Source organism: Marmota marmota, unplaced genomic scaffold (genome assembly GCF_001458135.2).
Source record: "Marmota marmota marmota unplaced genomic scaffold, marMar, whole genome shotgun sequence".
NCBI classification, from domain to species: domain Eukaryota; kingdom Metazoa; phylum Chordata; class Mammalia; order Rodentia; family Sciuridae; genus Marmota; species Marmota marmota.
The window spans coordinates 8,215,979-8,237,857 of NW_026000000.1; the positions used below are offsets into that span (position 1 = coordinate 8,215,979).

Below are 21,879 nucleotides of genomic sequence, written 5' to 3' on the forward strand. Positions count from 1 at the left end.
GTGAGCAGAAATGTGGCAGATCAATTACTAGGAATGTGCTATTTGCTGCTAATATAACGATGCTGGGGTTAACTTCCAGGGCAATGAGCAAAGCCACCTTATCAAGCTGTGGGTTTCCGCCATGTCCAGTGACCTCTCAGAGGAAGGTAAAGTGCCAGGACATAGAAGTTTTACATGGCCATTTATTGACAGCCCTGTGGGCAAGGGTCCCTGAACCTCATTGTCACTAACCTTGTGGGGAGCATCTATTTGGGTGCACTTGGGAGAAGCATCCCTGAATAAATGGAGCAGATTTCACAAGACTGATTTCTGTTCAGAATTTGACTCTTGATTTTTCTGGAAGTGGAGTGAAGTCTGTGGTGGAAAGTGTTCTGCCCCTTACAAAAGTGGGGTGATTGCTCCAGACCCCATTATCTCCAGCAGACAGTGATTATATCTGCATTCTTTTAAACATCAAAACAATGTTTTAAATATTTAAACACTTGGAATGCATCCTCATGGATTAACTCTAAAATGCTGATTTTTCTCAAAAATACTTAATCAACGGTAAAACTATACAAATTTCTCAAGTACTTTCCAAACCCCAGTCAGGCTCCACTAATGAAAATGAGCCAGGCCATCATTCCAGGAGGGTGGATTCCTCCCTTCTGGGATTAGAACCTCTACTGCGGTTCCATCCTCCCTACATGAATCTGCTATTTTACAAATTCAGCAGAAACACACAAAATATCACTGAATACCTTTCTCCTCACCACACCCAAATCTTCTAGGCTCTCCCAACAGAAATGGTCATGCTCCTGACAAGATGCTGATTTGGAAGTTTAGATATACAACATCCTCTGCCTAGAAACAGTTCAAGTATGATAAGAATGTCCCCAAACAAAGGATGAAATTCTAAGCAATTCTTTTTTTCCCCTCAATGGAAACTGATTTGATTAGTCACATTGCTCACCCTAGACAAAATCAGTGAGCCCATATGATGACACATGAATGCATAAGGGTCTGTCCAGGCACAGTTAGCACCCATGAAGCCAGCAAGACCCCCTACTATCTATACAGGGTGCAGATAGCAATACTAGAGTAAGGTAGGTGCTCATAGCAAACTTCTAATCCAAAAATATCAACTTAACAACTTGTGCAGCTGGAAAAACCAGTCATGCTTGCTGATCCCGAGGACAGTCTTCAAGAGCATGCCTTGTCAACACAAAAGTCATACCTAGATAGGTGCTTAAAATACCCAAACCTGCCCATATTAGCAGCAACCCATTGCATCTGGGAAAAAAAAAAAAACAAAATCCCTAACATGGCCCTAGTCCTTCATCGTCCCTGCTTAACCCTGGTCCTCCCAGCTACTTCTAGTTAATCAATGGCATCCAGCTCCTTCCTGCCTCAGGACCTTCACCCATGCTCTCTCCTTAGCCCAAACCACTCTTCTGGCAATATTCCTTCTTCTTCAGATCTCAGTTTAAATGGTCACTTTCTTGGACAAGACCTTTGAGTTGCCCAAATTAGATTCCTTCCCTGTTATCGACTCTCATTGTACCTCTGCTTTCCCTGCCAAGTACCCACCATAAGTTATGATAATCTATTGGTTTGTGAAGTTATTCAGGGTATATTTCTCCTTCACCATGAATCTTTCTGAGGGTGAGGCCTGGGCCTGAAATCTTTGTAATGCACTCCTAGTTCCCAGTAGATTCTGAGGCACCTGGGTTCCCAAAACCTATTTATTGAGTGCATAAATGAGTAGATGAGTCTCCTTAGTTGCTGACTTTAGATCTTAAGCCCATTGCATGGGTCGTGTAAGTAGAATGAATCACTGATGACCAATTATTGTCTTATACAATCTAAAACTAAAAGCCCCCTTTTAATTCTTTTTTTTTTTTTTTTAGATTCAAGGTAGATTGACGTGCATTCTGTAGAGAAAAGATATGTTCTGGTTTTTACCTGTACATGGTCTTTGTATAAAGATGCATATAGCTCCTGTCCTTTTCTTCTGTAGTTCTCTATACATGACACAAAATCCTGGAGAAAAGAGAAAACAAGCCATAGCTTAATGATACCTGTGAGTTTAGGTTTTTGTTTTGGTACCAGGAATTGAACCCAGAGACACTTAACCATTGAGCCACATCCTCAGCCCCCTTTCAAATTTTATTTAGAGAAAGTCTCAACTGAGTTGCTTAGGGCTTGGAAATTAAGTTCCTCCTGTCTCAGCCTCCAGTGATGTTCCTCTTTTAGGCAACTGCTGATGCACAAGTAGTAAGGCTGAGAGACTGATAAGATATGTAAAGCCCTAGCAGTCTCAGCCTGGAGAAATCCACAGAATAAAGACTTTAAGGTAGGATTTCTGATGGGCTACACCATAAGAATCAAGGAAGACTAGAAATTGACCAGGCTTCACAAGCCTGAAACCCACAACCAATTAGCCCAATCCCTGATGGCAGTGCAGTGACCTGCCTGCCTCTATTCCAACCACGTGCCAGAAAGAGAGTCCTCTCTGGAGAAGATAACATCACCTAGAGTCTCTAAAACCGAACTTTCATAGAAAATGTTCAGCAGTTAAACATAAATTTCTAGATGTGCCCATTAAAAAGGACCAACAGAAAAATACAATAAAACATACACACATGTATGTGGGTGTAAGAGTTATCAGATGTGGGCCTTAAAATAAAGCAAGTAATATGCTTCAAAAATGCAATATGGTGAGTTTTGCAGGAGATGTGCAATCAATAAAAAATTAAAAAATAAAAAATTTATTCAGTAAAATGAATTAATGGAAATTAAAAACTCTAGATATGGATTTAAAAGAATGATCACAACTGAACAAAGAATTAATGAACTTCACAAAATAACTTTGCTAAACTGAGATAAAAGTATGGAATATATTAAAAACACAAAAACCTATAGGTAACATAGAGAAAGGAAGTAAATTGTATATGGTTTGAAAAAAATAAATAAAAATAAAATTACAATTAATATTATGCACAAATAAAAATTTAGAAATCCAATAATAACTGCTACAATTAGGAAAAATTTAGCAAGATATCTGAATTAAAAAACCTAACTATATTTTATATGTTAATAATAAATAATTTTTGAAAGTTGAAAATTATAATCTATTTGTTTGATATTCCAGAATGCCAAACACTTAGAAATAACTTAAACCACCCAATCCAATTTTGTCAGATTGGACAAAATGTAAACAAGACCTAAGTGAATATTTATTAAAAATACTGGTCTACAGGAGATTTTGGATTGAAAGATACAAACAAAGCAAAATGAGAAGTGAAAAAGATGTGTCACAAAAAAACAGTAGCCACAAGAAAACTGAAGAGACTATATTAATAACAGATTTTTTAAAATTCAAGACAAAAAAGAAACCAAAGATTTTTTTTATAAAGGATACTTCAAGACATTTTACAAGACCCTGATACAAAAACCAGGCAAAGCCATCATAAGAGAAGAAAACTACAGACCAGTATTTTTTATAAATATGAATGCAAAAATCACTGACAAAACACTAGCAAACTGATTGCAGCAACATATAAAGATAATGATATAACATGACCACATAGAATTTAATACTAATAAGGCAATAAGGTTGGTTTAACATCTGAAAATAATGTAATGCCCCACATCATTAGAATAAAAATTCATGATTATTTTAATAGACATATAAAATAGGTATATAAATAGATGTATAAAAATATTTGACAAAATCTAAAACCCTTTAGAGACCCCGCCCCAAAAAAGCCATCCAACTAGGAAAAAAGGGGAATTTTCTCAGCCTTATAAATAGTATTTACCAAACCCCACAGATAACATCATATTTAATGGTGAAAGACTGGATGCTTTTCCCCTAACATCAGGAATAAGAGAAGGATATCCACTTCTACCACTTCTAGTTAGCATTATGCTGAAAGTTCTAAACAGGAAAATTAGGCAGGAAAAAGAAATGAAGGACATTCAAATTGGAAAGTGGAAGTAATCTCTGTTCACAGATGACATGACCCTATATATAAAAAATCCTAAATAATCTAAAAGAATGACTAGAACTAATAAATGAATTAAAGTTGCAATATACAAGGTCAAACTGCATAAATCAGTTTTGCTCCTATATAATGCCAATGGAAAACATCCAAAAAGAAAATTAAGAAATCAATTTCATTTACAATCATATCCAAAAGGATAAAATACATGGTAACAAATATAGCCAAGCTGGTTAATCAACTGTACATTGGAAATTACAAAACATTGCTGAAAGAAATTTTAGAAGCCCTAAAAGAATGGAAAGAGATCTCATGCTCATGAGTAAGAAGATAAATAGTGTTAAAATGTCAGTTCTTTTTAAAGCAATCTACAGAATTAAATCAATTCCTATCAAATTTCAGAGATCTTTTATTTCTAGAAATCAAAAAACCAATCAAGTTGTACGGAATTACAAAGGACCCCCAAATAGTCAAGACAATCTTCACAAAGAAGAGTTAGGTTCACTCATACTTTTTAGTTTCAAATTTTATTTAAGCATGGCACTGGCATAAAGATAGACATGTAAACCACATGTCTATGGTTGGTGGATATTTGTTTTTACAAGGATATCCAAACAATTCAACAAGGAAGGAACAATCTCTTTAACAAACAATGCTGGAAAACTAGATAGCCTCATGCCAAAAAAAAAAAAAAGAAAAAGAAAAAGAAATTAATTCCCTCTTTATGATATACAAAAGTTAACTCAAAATGAAAAAAAGATCCAAATGAAAGAGCAAAACTATAAAACTCTTATAAGGAAATTCATGAATAATTCTTCATGATCTCAGTTTTATAAGATTTAGTTTTGACACCAAAAGCACAAGCAACACACACACACACACACACACACACTAAATTGAACTTCACCCAAACTAAAAACTTTTTTGCTTTAAAAGATACTATCATCCACATAATAAAAAAAAATCAAAGAATGAAAAAAAAAAAAAAAAACATGATCATGTCCCTAAATAATGATGTTTGGGCCAATGACAAATATATAGCATTTCCATAAGATTATTATACAACTGAAAACTTCCTATCATCTAGTGACATCATAGCCATCATATGTCACAATGTGATGCATGCATTATTTATGTGTTTATGTTGATGCTGGTATAAACAAGCCTACTGCTCTGACAGTCATATTAAGTAATATAAAAGTATAGCACATATAATTATGTACCAGATATTATACTTTGTGATGATAATGAACAACTGGTACTGGTTTATGAATTTACCAAACTATACTTTTATTATTATTTTATGTATATTTCTTCTACTTATAAAAAATTAATTTACTATAAAGTAAGCCATTAGGCCAGCAGTGTCTTCATACATAGAGTGCTTGACCTATACAATATAGGTTTGTGTAAGCATACTCTGATGTTCATACAACAATAAAATTGCCTAATGATGGATTTCTCAGAATGAATCCCTGTTATTATATGATGCATGACTGTACTTATAAATCATACATCTGATAAGGGATTTGCTTCAACATTATATAAAGAACTCTTAGATATCAATAATAAAAGTGAAGACTAACCCTATTTTAAAATGGACAAAAAAATCTGAAGTTTTCTGAGAAAGACATCCAAATGGGTAACAAGCATGTGATGTGTTTTAATGTAATCTTGCCTGGTAACAAGCATGTGAAACAATGCTTGGCATTATTTATCATCAGGGAAATGTAAACAATACCCACAAGAAGATCAATGAGCTAATCAACTAAATAGGATGGATAGAATCAAAACTCCAGATAATAGCAAGTATTAATGAAGACATGGATAAATTGGAGCTCTGTACACTGAAGGTGAGAAAGCAAAATGGTATAGAACTTTAGAAAATGGCCTGATGGTTCTTCAAATAAGTAAACATAGAGCTACCACTGACCCAGAAATTTCACTCCTAGATGTGTAACCAAGATAAAAATTATGCCCAAACAAAAATTTGTACATAATTAGCAGTATTATTCATAACATCCCCAAATTATAAACCAAATACCCATCAACTAATGAATGGATAAACAAAAATGTGGTCTATGTATATAATGGACAATTATTTGGCCCAAAAAAAGAAGTTTTGAAACTTGTTACAAGTTGATGAACCTTAAAAACATCATTCGAAATTAAAGAAGTCAGTCTCAAAAGTCCACATATTTTGACTTCATTTATATGAAATATCCATAAAGAGAGAAAGCTATTGTAGTTGCTTAGGCCTGGGGGTATGGGGGATAATAGGGTGATAGTTAAAAAATAGGAAGTCTCTTTTTGAGGTTATAAAAATGTTAAATGTTATAAAATTGACTAAGGTGATGATTACACATATCTGTATATGTACTATAAGCCACCAAATTGTTCATTTAAGTGAATTATGTTTAATTAATCTGCTTAATATACAAATATTTATGAAACTGAAAAAAATCCAGAGTCTTATACAAAGATTTATACCAAGAACAGGGAAAATCTCAAACTGAATAAAAGAAGACAATTAACCAATGCTAACAGTGAGATGGCAGAAATGTAAGAATTACTTAACAAAGATTTTAAAGCAGCTATTATTATAAAGATGCTTCAACCACTACCAATTAGAAACATGCCTGAAGCAAATGAAAAGAAATAGTGAACATCACTCGAGAAAAAAAAATCTCACTAGAGAAATCAGAACACACAAATAACCAAATACAAACTTTAGAATTAAAAAAATAAAACAACCAAATAGGGGAAAAACCCTCAATAGATGAGCTCAATAGCGGAATGCAAGTGACAGAGGAAAGAATCGGTGAACAAGAAGACTGAAAGATAGCAATTAGACATGCTGAGCTACAGAGAGAAAACAGAATGGGAAGAAGCCCCAAGAGCTTTAGGAAGCTCTGGAACCACAATAAAAGATCTATTATACGTGCCATCAGAATCCAAGCTAGAAAGACAAAGAGGGTGGTGCTTAAAAACTACTTTAATAAAAAACAGCTAAAAACTTTCCAAATTGACAAAAGACATAAACCTACAAGTTCAAAAATAATCCAATTTAAAAATTGATTATTGCTTTTTTCTCCCCCTTTGGTATCAGACATTGAATCCAGGGGCACTAAATCATTGATCCATATCCCCAGCCCTTTTGTAAAATTTGAGACAGGTTCTTCCTAAGTTGCTCAGGACCTAATTAAATTGCTGAGGCTGTCTTTGAACTTGTGATCCTTCTGCCTCAGCCTCCTGAGCCAATGGGATTTACAGGCATTAGTCACCACGCCCGGCCCTACAGCTAAAATTATATTTAACATAAAATGATGAATACTTTCCCTCTAAGACTAAAAAGTTGCCTGCTTTCACTGCTTTTGTTCAATGTACTAGAAGTTCTAGGCAGTGCAACAAAGCAAAAAGAAATAAAAGCCACTCAGATTGAAAAGAAAGAAATAAAACAGTCTCTATTTGCAGATGCCTTGACTGTTGAATTCCCAAGGTATTTTCAAAATAAAAACAAAACAACAACAACAAAAACTCAGCAAGTTATATACTCAAGGTATTTACCAAAATACATAAGGTCATAGGGTACAATATCAGTTTACATATATCAATTATATTTAAAAATATTAGTAATAGATACTAAAATAAAAAAATACCATTTTTAATTGCCCCCAAATAATAAAATACTTAGAAGTAAATCTAAAACAACACACACAAGACTCATATGCTTCAAATTATAAAATGAAGATAAAAGAAATCAAAGAATATCTAAATAAAGGGCTGAACTAGCTGCCTCTGTCATTGAACATCATTTTTATTTAAAAGAATGGCTAGTGGACAAAATTATAGTTATTAACACTTGAGTGTTTGGCACATATTTCCTTGAAAATGAACCAACCAAACCTGCTCTCTCAAGTAAAACAAGTGACAACATTTGCATCCAAAATGTGATAAAATCTGAGCTTTCAAGCAAGTATTAACATTTTGAAAAACTTGCATCTGTCTCTGTGAGCTTGTGTTTCCCAGTAAATAGCTAAAATTTTTTTCTAAAAAGATTAGTGGTGACATGAGCATGATTTTTCCATATTGCATCATGAAATGAATCAACTGGGAGATTATGTAACTCAGGGAACAATGTATGTTACACATATGTTCCAATGCATGTTTCAAATACTATATGGGTTAAAATATTCATTCCAAAGGCAAGATAGTTCAAAGAAATTTAATATCACAGAAGGGAAAAATTTTCACTAATAAAGATTTCAAGTATCTTTAAGAAATGACTACTTGTTGAGTTTTGGTGTAGTAGCAAAGATAATATATGTAATTTTCAATAAAAGCTATTAAAATACTTCTTCCTTTCCTAACTACATATCTGTGGAAGACATTTTACATATTTCAACCAAGGTGGGTCAGATATATTACAGAAGTTTGAATAAGGAAGCAGAATGAGAATCCTTTGGTCTACTACTAAGTCCTACAGTTATTGAAGAGATTTGCAAAAAAATATATAATGCCACTCTTCTCACATTTTTTTTGCTTTGAAAATATATTTATTTAAAATTTCTTAATGTTTACACATAATTGGTTTATTATTGTTATGTTAAAATGAATTTTAAAATGCATCATTTTTAAAGTTTTATTTTAATTTCTATTATGGTAGATATAATCTATATAAACAAAAGCTATTTTGGTATCCTCACTGATTTTTGAGAGGGCAAAGAGATCCTGAGACCAAAGAGTTTGAGAACTGTTGCTTTATCACTACAAGAATGAGTTACTTGCTGTTTTATGCAATGACATTGAAAAATCTTGCAAACATAACTTACAGTAAAATAAGCCAGATAAAATAGTACATACAATGTTATTTCATTTAAATAAAATTTAAAATGTGGAAAACATATAGTATTAGATGCCAGTGGAAGGTCTACTTTGGGGGCAGAGGGTACTAGTGATTAAAATGGAATATTGGGATAGAGATGCTTCTGGGGTGGTATCAATGTGATTTTTTTTTAGTCTAATTGGTGGTCAGATATTACATGGTTAAAATTCTCATTTGTGACTTGAATACTTTTTCCTCTGTATGCAATGCTTCAATAAAATTAAAAAAGTGTTTATTGGCAAAACTAAAAAATATGAAAACAATATAATTTTTGAAATTCGGTTACTGTTTTGTAATAATGGGAATAGAGTGATTTCTTTTTTTTTTTTGCAAAAAAATTTCTTCAATATTACTGTTCCATTGTTCATACACATTTATAAATAAAGCAATCATTATGAGCATCACAAGTGATATAAAATGCTGAAAATTTTGACTAATTCTACATCTACGGCAAAAGCCCAGATTTCTTTTGAATATGATGCTTTGGAGACAAGAAACAGGAGTAGAGAACCCCCGTAGGGCAGTTGGACACAAAGCAGCTGCCTTCAAACAGCAAATGTGCTATCTTGCCAAAGAAGGATGGGCTTTGGATGGCCCCAGGAGGTTAAGTGGGCCCAGAGCAGGGAGTTTGGGGCAGGCCAGCTTCGGCATGATAATATGGAACACTTCCCTGTTGTTCTAGTGTTGCAGAACCACAGCATCAGAGGTAGAAGGCAGAGGAGTCCAGATACCTTGGGTTTTGGCCCTGGGCAGCCATGTTACATGCCACTTAATCTTTCTGAAATTTAATTTTGTCATCTATAAAATGAGGTTACTAGTACCTCCTTTGTCTTTTCTGCAGAGATGTTATGAAGGTAGGATGAAGCAGTATATTGAAAGCAGGTAAAAGCAGTTTGCAAAGTGGCACCCAAAGAGACTATTTGGGTGTGAAGTATTGGAGTCATGAATAAGATCTGTTGCCAAACCAATCAACCAACCTATCAACCAACCAACCAAACAAACAAATCTAGATGGCCTCCTCGAAATTAACATTTATGGAAAATGCTATAGGAGTTCAGTTATAAATCACCTTCACTCTCCAAATGAATACCCTGTCTATAATAGCAGGTTGTTTATACTTTGGCTTGGATATTCCATTTCTGGCTTAAATTTTACTCTCTGTTGTTAAGTTCAGGAAACATTCATTGAGCACCTAACATTTTTCAGGCACTGGAGTACACAAATGAACCCCAATGTATGGTTTTATAGGGCTTATGAGAGAAACAGAGAATTGTGAGCCAACAAGGCCACCACTGGGCCACAGAATAGGGAAACTTTGCCTGAGTCAGAGTCCAGAGAAGACTCCTTGGATGAAATGTTGTTCTTCCTGAATCTTAAAAGGCAGGTTTTAAGTGGAAGTCTGAACTAGGTTTTTGTTTGTTTGTTGAGCGTTCACATGATGAAACAGCAATGTAGAAGAGTCAAGTTCAAGGACTATATGGAAAGTCAGGCTGGTAGGATTGGTGACCACATCAGAGGGCAAGAATTATTCTAAAATGTCTGAATGAATAAAATTAAAGAAGCTAAGAAAAAGAAAGAGAGAATACAAAAACAAAAGTAAGTTTGTGAAATAAGAAGATAGCAGGTAGTCTCTAGAAGACAGCTCAAGAGAGCGATCCAAGGTCAATATAAGTTTGTGAGTCATCAGCACTCAGGGAGTAGACAAATCCTGAAAGATAAAATACCCTAAGGGGAGAAAGTACAGAGAACTCTAGTGAAGTTTAGGCCAGGAGAAGGGTTAGACAGGCTTAAAGAAGATCAGAAGAGAAACATCACAGAGAAGACTTGACAATAGAGATGAGGCCAGAGAATGTTCAGGGGAGTTATCCATAGAAACTGGTCATTGATAACTTTTCCAAGAATCATTTCAGAGGAATGATTAGACAGCAATAGGCCAGGTATAGGTTTGAAAACCAGAAAATGAGACAATGAGGGCAGACAGTTCATGACCAAAGGAGAGAAGAAAAGGAGGTGGGAGAAGATTCATAAGCTAAAATAGAAAGGATGAGACTGATTCCAGCTCAATAGGCCCTCCATATCCTCAAGTCCATCCTAGGATTCAACCACTAAAAAAAGTTACACTGTTGCTTACATGTATTATGCAGTTAGGTCCATGGTTGCTTCTGTATGGTACATGTCCAGACATTTTTTTTTGACCATTGTTCCCTAAACAATACAGTATAAGAAGTATTTACATAACACTTATATTGTGTTATTGAAAGTAATCAAGAGATGGTTCGAAGTATACAGAAGGATGTGCACAGGTTATATGCAATAATTACCTATCACTTTATATAAGACACTTGAGCATCTGAGGATTTTGATATCAGTGAGGATCCTGGAATCGATCCAACACAGGTACTGTGGGGTAACTTAAATTAATAGGCTTAGAGAAGCTTGGCATAGAAAGGAAATGGTCAAAGAGCAATGGAATGTGCTGGGGCATAGCTCAGGGATACAGCACTTGTGTAGCATGTGTGAGGTCCTGGGTTCAATCCCCAATACTGCAAAAGAGAAAAAAAATTAAGGATAACAGTAGAATAGAGGAAGGGGATCAAGGGGAAGGAAGGATGGGAGGGCAAGGAGAGGTACCAGGGAATTAAATTGACCAAATTACTCCATGTACATATGTAAATATACTGCAATATGTCCTACTTATATCTGTAATTATCATATACCAATTAAAAATTCCAAAAATAAATAGAAGAGAAGCTAGTAGACTAGAAGGGGACTAGGGGGAGGGAAGAGGGGAGGTAAAGGGAAACTACTAGGGAATGAAATGGAACAAATTATGTGCATGTATGAATACGTCACAACAAACCCCACTATTATGTATAATTATAATGCACTAATAACAACACAGAAAATGAGTGAACGGCAGAAAGATCCTTAGGGGTAAGGGAGCAGGGGTGGGAGAAGGGCAAGGGGAGGTTCAGGGGACTGAATTAAAACAAGTTATATTCCGTGCTTTTATAATTATGTCAAAATAGATTCTACCTCCATGTATAACTAAAAAGAACCAATAAAAAATTAAAAAAAAATAATCTAAAAAAATGTAATGAAAAATGGTCACTGAAGATTCAGTATTCCCAGGATCAGAGAAGAAAGGAGGGGGTCCACAGCTCAGGTAAGGTTTGACCTGAGTAATGGAGAAAAGAGGCCTCTCCTGCTTGCTGGCTGGAGGGCTAGGTATAAGGATGAGTGCAGATGCAGGTGAGATTGTTAGTGGTGCCTGGAGAGGGAGGTGGGTCACACCTGATGGCTTCCATTTCCAGGGTGAGTTGGAAAGAAAGGCAGATCAGCTTCCCCTAAGAGCTGAGCAGAGGTCATGAGCAGAATGGCAAATGTTTAGAAAGACTGGAGGGACAACTGACCAAGGGCACATCAATGGGTTATCTAAGAGTATGGATTATTTAAGAGTATGGATGTGATCCCTTGATCTGTTCTGTCAACATTGTATCTACTCGACTAATATGAACACAGCCATTTTCCAACTGCCAAAAAGGTTTCCATGTGCATGTCACATTTAACCTCTTTTACAAATATTTGTTGTTATCAGTCCTGTTTTATAGAAGAGGACAATGAGGCCAAGTGAGGAAAAGCGACTTCATGAATACAGTGAGTGGAAGAGGAGCATTTGGACTCTTGTCACTGTATGCATCACCTCTACACATATTTCCACCCTATCATCTCCACAATGTTTAACAAACATTATGTCCCACTGGCCTTTGAGTCCTTTTATGCTTGGAAAATTGTGATATTCAGGATGTAGAGAAAGAAGGAAGGAGATATGGGTCAGTTCAAGGGCAGAAGCACATCTGCCTGGACAGCAGTGAATGTGGCATGTTGGTTAGGGACAAATTCAGAGAAGAGTTCTGCATAGCTTATTGGAATTAAATAGCCTTTGCTTAGCAACTGCCAGTGCATTAAAGAGTTTGAGAAGCTTTGAAGTAGAACAAAGGGACTCCAAAGGCTGTTTGGAGAATTGAGTGGGAACCAGAGCTGGTGCTTAGGGCCCTGATCTGCCAGTGCCTCCTTAGGGAGGGGTGTGGCTTCAGGATACAGGTCTGATCTTGGAATGGGGGTTGGGCACAACCTACCTAGAGGGTCACTTTTAAGTGAGCTGACCACAGATCAATGGTGCCCACCTTTTCCAGGGTCACTCCTGGGGCTGGCCAGCTGCTAGTAATACTCCTGTCCCAGCTTTCCCACAGGAAGCACCCGCTGTCCACTGATGACAGTCATTACACTTGTTTGTTTAAAGCATCATTAGTCCTGTAATCACAGATGCATAGTCTCAAAAAATGAGAAAGGCCAATATCTGAGGGCAGCAGCTCAGATCCCTTTCAGAAGGTTGGTGCTAAGATGACAGTTCTGAGTCCAGCCTTAAGGGAATACAAACAATTTGCTAAGCTCCTTTTAAACTCTGCAATGAAACACTCAATGCTCCAGATAGTGGCTGTTCCATAAGCCAGTGTCACTGACTGACTAGAAGGCACATGCAGTCCCCGGACGATTCACAATGCACTTGTAGCACAGATGAGAAATAAATATTTGCAATTGTAGGCCAATTAGATTTGGGAGAGTTTGTTACTGCAACATAGCTTTTAGAAAGGGTTAGAACAAAATTGCATTAAAACATTTTTCACTGCTAGTAATTTATGATGAAGGGGTATAGCTATGTGGTAAAACATATATTTAGCATGTACAAGACTCTCAGTTCACCTCGTAGCACCAATCTACTACCTCTCCCATTAAAAAAAAACACATTCATGAGCAAGAAAAAGAGATGGAGAAAGTTTCAGTGAAAGCAAATGGGCGAGCAGTTAAATATTATGAGCAAAAAATTGGAACAATTTGAGCAACAAGATGAGTAACTTAATGGGCTTAATGGATTATAGCCCAAATTTTGAAGTAAATATGGTGAGTCCCTACTTATATGCATAAAAGATTGAATAACAAACAGGGGAGAAAAAACCTTCCTTATAAAAGAATTTTTGATGATAGACTTCATGTAGATACTGCACTCTCCAGGATGTGGGCTTAATTGTTCACCCCCATTCAAAGGTAGGATGAACTAAATGACTTGTATCCAAAGAATCAAATAAGCAAAGGGGAGAAAAGTAACTTTACAGTCAAGAAATCTGACAGATCCCACCATGTGTTGAAGGTTAACATCACCAGGGATAATGTCACCTGAATCTCACATGCCCTCTGATATGATGCAATGATTAGGGAATGATCACCTGCTTGGACTTCTGTCCAAAGCTCCATGACCCCAGGTAAACCATGAGAAAAATGTTACACAAACTGTTTTAGTCAGCTTTTTTGCTGCTGTGACTAAATGACCCAACTAGCACAACTGTAGAGGAGGAAGAATTTTATTTGAGGGCTCACAGTTTCAGAGGTCTCAATCCACAGACTGCCAGCTCTATTTCTCAGGGCTTCAGGTGAGTCAGGAACAAAATGGCAGAAAAGTATGGCAGAGAGAAGCAGCTTATGTGGTAATTAGGAAACAGAGAGAAAGTCCACTTGCCAGATACAAATATACACCCAAAACCACGTCCCGATTCCACCTCTTCCAGCCACATCCTACCACTTCAGTTACCGCTCAGTTAATCCCTGCCAGGGATTAAATCACTGATTGGGTTAAGACTTTTACAATCCAATCAGTTCTCCTCTGAATCTTCTTGCTTTGTCTCACACGTGAGCTTTTGGGGGACAACTCACATCCAACCCATAAAACAAACTCAATGGCAAGGTCTTCTTGAAACTATCAAGGTCATGAAAAGATAGAGAAAATCTGAGAGACTGTCATAGAGGAGACTAAGGAGACTAACTAAATGTAGTGTGGTAGCCTGGATTAAATACTGGATTAGTGGAAAACTGGTGAAATAAAAACAAAGCCTGGACTTTAGTTAATAGTAATGTATCAATGTCTGCATTTTAGCTTTGTTTGATGATCACAGAAGATGTTAACAACAGGGGGAACCAGATAAGGAAAATATGAAAGTTTTGAACATGAATATGAAAGTTATTTCAAAATGGAAAGTACATTTTAAAAAATACAATGGGAATTCTCCCAGTCCTTCATCTTAAGCCCCAGTGTGAATCTGAGATGGGACATGGAAGTCACTATTGTCTCAGGTATACACTGTCCTACTGTCTCTTGTAGGTAAAATAGCTCATTGTGCCAAATGCAATTTTTCTGTTTACAGACAAGTATTTTTGGATCAATTTTATCCCACAAATTACATAAGAGAGTCACTTCATCAGGTACTTAACAAAGAAATAATAATGAACCCCTTAAACTAGTGGAAAATTGCCTAGTAAAAAAGGTATTGTGAAAATTTAGGGAAATTTAAAGAGTAATGTTGGCAACTTGGTTTCTATTTTATGAATAGATTTTTAAACTTAACCATGTATAATATATGGGTCTACTCTGGGCAGTCTTCTTTGTAATTTTTCAAAGTTTCTGAATGTTCATTAATGGACAATTCCATAAAGGAAAACAATGACCATGTTGTTGAGAGTCAGATCCAGACTTCTTTAGCATGTAATTTCCTTTGGCCAAAGACAGGTTCAGGTTAAGTGGGTGACCTTCCATTCATTCAGGCAGAAGTGAGGCTGCCACTGTGGGAGACTTCTGATGGCATGGATTGCAGGCTTTCATTGGTCACAATGGTCACTCATTGGTAACCTCTCCTCTACTGGTGCAGGATGGAAGGATGGGGAATTTGATGAATAATATCATGTAGTCAAGAGGCAGTGGGCAACAGAGGAAAACAAGCCTGTAGTTTTGCCGTTATCATGTAAACAGTAATTGTTATTAATGCCCTTGTCTTCCCTGGCATGACTCCCCAGGGCTCCTATGGTAGAGGGTAAACCCTGCAGAGGCAGCACTCTGCTTTATATTGACTAATTTCCCTACCAGCCACCCTACAATAAGCTCCCCAGGGGCTTATTGTATGATCCCAAGGCTGATAAGAGAAGGCAATGATCATAGTTTGGGAACTTGAAAGGAGGCTCACAGACCTTTGGCACTCCTACCCTGGGCCAGTTTCTTGGGTCTCTTCCTGTCTGGAGTAAAATACTCCATTTAATCAGGATTAATAAGTACTGACAGGGCCACTGACAATACCCTGAGTTCCATGAAGAACAAGGGTCAGGGACTGACAGTCCTTGCCCCTTAGTCCCGCCNCTACTCGACTAATATGAACACAGCCATTTTCCAACTGCCAAAAAGGTTTCCATGTGCATGTCACATTTAACCCCATCTGAAATGCAGTCTTTTCCCAGTTGTGAAACACCCAGGAAAGAGATTATAATATTACCCTTATCTGAGGGAATACATTCTAAGACCCCCCAGTGGATGCCTGAAGTCTCTGATGGCATCAAATCCTATAATTTAATGTTTTTTTCCATCTTAACTAAGCTTTTATCAAGTTCTACGGCCATAACTCATGCAGTTCAAGGTGTGATGGCAAAATTAGCATGTATTTCTTATTTCTTCATGATTTCACAGAAGTTCTTACCATAGATCTTAGTAACTTAAGCACACACATTTTTCTTTCCTTGTTAAGAACTTCTACCTTCTTGTTTGAAAAAAGCATTTTAAGGTGTTTCTTTGACATATAGGAATTTCCAGGATCATTATTCTTGAGTGTTGGGAAAATTATTAAATAAAATAAGGGTTACATGAGTACAAATACTCTAATACCATGATAGTCTAACTGGTGACTGATCGATGATGCCTGAATTAAAAACAAAACAAAACAAACCATACAACTTACATGGCTACCTAAGTGACTCATGAGCATGGGTTTGCTGTACTAATGGATGATTCACATCTTGGAGGGACAGGGTAGGATGGTGCAAAATTTCATCACAATACTTAGAATGGTGTGCATTTAAAATTTACAAAATGTTTATTTCTAGAATTTTTCCATTTAAAATTTTCAGATCATGAGTAACTGAAACTGCGGAGAGTAAAACTGTGGACAAAGAAGAACTACTGTACCTAAACAGTTTAGGTATTGTGCATCTTCCACTTAAGGCTGACATATCTACCTTTAAATGCAAGTTCTTACTGGAGACCAGGGTTAAGTTAAATAATAGAGGCAATTAATAAAAAAGAAAAAAATTAAATAAAATGCTGTTTCTTGGAAAATCATGCATAATATCCATATGTGTGCCCATAAGATATTAGCAGACCCTTATGAAGAAGGTACACTGTGTGCGGAGTGTCAGAGCAGCCTGAGCTCCCATCCAGCTGTGGTTGTGGTCCAGGGGTCTCCGGGGGACGTCTGTTTGGATGACTCAGGCTAGGAGACGCTTTTTCTTTGAGCGCCCAGATAATTGCACTTTTCTCTGCTGTGGAGACATAGCCCCTGGATCCTTAATAAATGTCAAGCAATACCAGAGTAATAATCATATTTCCAGCAATAATGACAAACAACTGGGGCTCAGAGTGGGTGAAGAGGGACCAGATCACCACAGTGCAATTCATCTCTTGTTAAATTCACTCACATATTAATTTCTAAGATGAACAGTGGTTTCTAATTTGTCTTTTTTGAACTGTGATGTTTTTATTAAATTCAATCATCATGAGTACACAGAGAATGACTACTTGAAAAAAAAAAAACCCACTCTGGTAGGGCTGAGGATGGATGTTTTAAAATTGCAGATAGTCAGCCTTCTTAAGGAAGCCATCCTCCTCTTTGGGTGTCAGGACCTCTGTGTGGCTCAGATGGATGGGGGTGCCACTAGGCTGGCCTTTCCTGAACTTGGTTTCTTCTCTCAGACTGAGAATCTCTCTCAGACTCTTTCTTGGAAATTATGCTGTAAAGTCTTACTTTCCGAGGCTGGGGCCAAAATGTAGTGATATAGAAAGGCATCCAGAGGAGAGATGGAGGTGTGAAGACCTACCCTGGGATCTGCACCCATAGAAACATCTTCCCCCTAATCAGGAGGCACACTATTAGGGAATGAACAGTACCATCCCCCACAAGCTCATATGTTGAGGTCCTAACCCCTACCACTTCAGAAGGTGACTTGCATTTGGAGATAGGTCCGTTAAGGAGGTGACTGAGCTTAATAGATGCTATTAGTGCAGGCCCTAATCCAATCTGACTGGGGTCCTTGGAAAAGTAAGAGGCACCAGAGGCATGTAGTGAGAAGAAGCCATGTATGAACCAAGAAGGAATCAAAATGGGCTCCAAAAGACACCAAACCAGTGCTTCTGGCACTTTGTCCTCTATCATCCAGAACTGTGAAAACAGAAATGTCTGTTATTTAAGCTGCCCAGGGGGTGGTATTTTTTTATTTTTTATGGCAGCCTGAGAGGACTGATAGAGGGCCAGTACCCCTTATCCAAAATGCTTGGGATCAGTGTGTTTCTGATTTTGTATTTTTTCAGACTTCAGAGTATTTGCATATACATAATGAGATATCTTGGGGGCTATCTCATGAATACAAACATTAAAATAATTTATATTTTATATATACCTTATCCACATACCTTGAAGGTAATTTCATCTAATTTGACCCATCACAAACCAGATATGGAATCTTCCACTAGTAACATCATGCCAGTGTTCAAAAGGTTTTGGACCTTGGAAAACTTGGAATTGGGATTTTTTTGGCTAAGGATGCTCGACATGTACAGGTGCTTTCACTCCAAATAATTCCTGGCCCTGAGGCACCTGAATACCGCAACAGACATTTCTCAGAACGTAAACAGAGACTGGAGTTTACCCGGAAGGTTCCTTTTTTAACTGGGCACGGTGGCACATGCCTGTAATCCCAGCGGCTCGGGAGGCTGAAGCAGGATTGAGAGTTCAAAGCCAGCCTCAGCAAAAGTGAAATGCTAAGCAACTCAGTGAGACTCTGTCTCTAAATATAACATAGGGCTGCAGATGTGACTCAGTGGTCGAGTGCTCCTGAGTTCAATCCCTGGTACCAAAAGAAAAAAAAGAAAAAAGAAAAGATTCCTTCTTTAGTCTTTAAGGAGAGCAACACCCTCGGCCAGGACCTCTGGTCACTGCCAGCCTCCAGCATAGAACCTTTAACCTGACCCCTGAGGACAGTATTGAGGACAGCACTGCTGCTACCTGGGCCCATGGCGGGATTTCCTAAGGCCACCCACAGCCCACCTGCTCTTCAGGATGATGCACCCATCTGCTCACCCTGGCACTCTTGGGGCCCATGCAGGACTGGACTGTAGAAGGCCCTTGTTGGTCTGCATGAGGTTCCCAAGTAACCTGGCAAATGAAAACCTTTCTTCTCCCTTAGGTTGGGCCCTCATAGATGCAGCCATTATGTATAAAAAATAGATAGGCCTGGTTTATTTTCAAAGTCTCTTTTCAGTCAGTGAGTCCCAGTTCCTGCCCTGGTCTAGGTATTGTCCTGGCCCAAGCACCTTGGAGATGAGCAGGGTACACAGGTGGCCCATCAGTGCTTTGAAACTCTTCTGCATGGGGTAATAAGAAAATTACTCTTTTATAGAGAGGAGTCCCTCAGGATCATAGCCATACTGGAGAAGACTTGGCATGCTGTCAGAAGGGACAGTGTTCTTGAAGTACTCCTGTTTTTCCAATAGCTGGGGGGCAGGGGAGTGGAGTGAAATCTAAGCAGACAGGACCATATTTGCCCAAAGATAGGGATGGGAGAAACAAAGGGTACATTATTACAACATAGGAAAGTGGGTCTAATAGGAGCAAAGACTCTGCAGGACTGTGGCAAGAAATGAACTTGGAAATAGTCAAGGTCAGCTGAACAAGGCATCTTACTGCGTGATGATGGGTCTGAATCTACCCTGGACATCGTGGGACCCAATAACGGGTTTTGATCAGGGACATGACATTATTAGGTCTGATCTTTAAAAACTCAAAGTGAGGATGGCATAAAGATAGGGTGTGGCAAAGGAAGCTACTAGGCAGGGACCATCTGCTTTGTTCACCTAGCAACCCTATTCTTAAGTCCAGGGCCTGCCTCTTGGAAGAAGCACAGCTGATACAGGAGGAATCAATATGTGAACTCTCCTGCCTCCAGTCCATGATGGCATACAGAAAGCTGAACCCAGTGTTGATGCTCAATCTTTACAGATTGAATATTTATGATCTCAGTTACCCATGAATTGACTTTCTTTTATTATTATTTTTTTCCTGATCTCATTTCTTTATTGCATGTATCCTCATTTAAAAGTGCTATAAATCTTCAAGAATACAAATAAATACAGCAAATTAAGTTAAGTTAAACCAGATATGATAGTCCAGCAATTCTAAGCCATCAACTGACCACAAGGCAGATGGTCATGATTGAATGTCCCTTTATTTCTCTTCCTCACCACCAATCTGTCCTTACATTGTTTTTTCTCCCGCTGCCCCTCTGAATCTCAGGCCACGCTCCTCTAAAACCTACTTACACAGTTTCTCTTCTAGGAACCTCCTATTACATCATAATTTCACTTTCCTTAAAAAGCCTTAGAAGGAAGGCGTTACAGTTAGGGATTGTACCTTTTCTCATCAGATTCCTTTAGCCTTAACCCAAGGTCCTGGGATATGGTAGGAAATCAATAAATGCATGTGGAATGTTGCGGGAAAAATTGCTTAGAGTGGGAATGGGTGTTTAGTAGATAAGCAATGGAGAGCTAGAGAAGAATGGAAATGGAGAAGCAGATGGAGTCAAAGCATAGATACACTCTCTGAATCCCTGAAAAACTTGGGATGATGCTTGGCAACTGGTTTCTACTACCCTCCTCTACCCTCTGGGAAGATCAAATTCCTCCATTTGATCTCTGTACTTTGCCCACAGGATCTCTCTCTGTTCTCAGAATATGAAGTCATTCCCATCCTCAAGCCATAGCCCTAGATGAGTCCTTCCCAAGCTCTTATCCCCAGCAGTTGCAGGGCTCTTCTTTACTCTCAACCCATTATCACTTCCCCGGAGAAGCTTTCTCACACCTTCCAAACTACAGCAATGACCAGCCAGTGTCCAGCAGATCATATATGTCCTTCAGGTTATTTCCTATTACCTAATATTTTCTCACCTATTTATTTTTGCTTCCAGTCTGTTTCCCCTCAGACAGACAGAAGGTGCATTATCTGTTTTACTCAATTGTCATCCAAATCCTTATAGTGGGTCCTAGATGCAGAAACACACTAATCAAGTACTGGTCCCACCCTGGCTTGCTCAGTTACACCTTCTATTTACTCAAGGATCTAAGCCATTTTCTTCATTGGTTCTGCTATGCTAGGTGAGCCCAGCGACCTCTGACACTCACTCTTGGCCCACCCACGACTGACCTGAATGCTTTCTTCTTCTGCCCCCACTCTCCCCTCCACCTTCCATCTGTCTTCCTCCCTCCTTTGTCAGGCCAGCGAGCCAAGTTTTCATCAACCCCCATCAAGGATGGCAAAGAGAAGAAAATTTCTGAACTTCCTGTTCTGAGACTTTGAAAGACTTTTTTAATTAACCAAAATGGTTTCTCATAATAGATGGGTCCCAGGGCGAGAACGCGGCTGTAACTCACGCGACAGGCGCCTCGGTGGCGGGGCTACGAGCAGGGCGCCTAGCGGGTTGTGAATGGCAGCAGCGCCTCGGGAGGGCCCCAGACTGATTCTCCACTCCACGACCATCTGCCGTTTTATCATTTATATAGTTTGGGACACTTCTGTCTTTTGGAATGCTAAGACTTTTTTTTTTTTTTTTGCATTGATGAATATATTAAGTTTTAAATATTTAAATTAAGAGAAATTAAAAAAATGTGTTGCCCTCATAAGTCATAATTTTTAAAAACTGAAAGCATTTCCTGGGATGAAAATATCTTGCCCTCACCACAATTCAGTTTTCAGATTGCAGGTATACCTCTCATTAGGAAACCCAGTGAACACAAATCTGAACCTTAAATAGATCCTAGGCATAATTATCCTTTCAAATAAAGGACTACGTTTAGTTTTCAAAAGGACT

General features: G+C 37.9%; 1 protein-coding gene across 8 annotated transcripts in view; it reads right to left on the reverse strand.

Moving 5' to 3' along the window:
- Positions 1-21,879, reverse strand: part of Wdfy4 (WDFY family member 4) — a 274,400-nt gene that overhangs the window by 108,028 nt on the left and 144,493 nt on the right. For all 8 annotated transcript variants that reach the window (XM_015498911.2, XM_048807497.1, XM_048807491.1 and 5 more), the window contains one exon: positions 1,945-2,022. In XM_015498911.2, the coding sequence (XP_015354397.1) occupies positions 1,945-2,022 (78 nt within the window). The remainder of the gene's footprint in view (positions 1-1,944; positions 2,023-21,879) is intronic.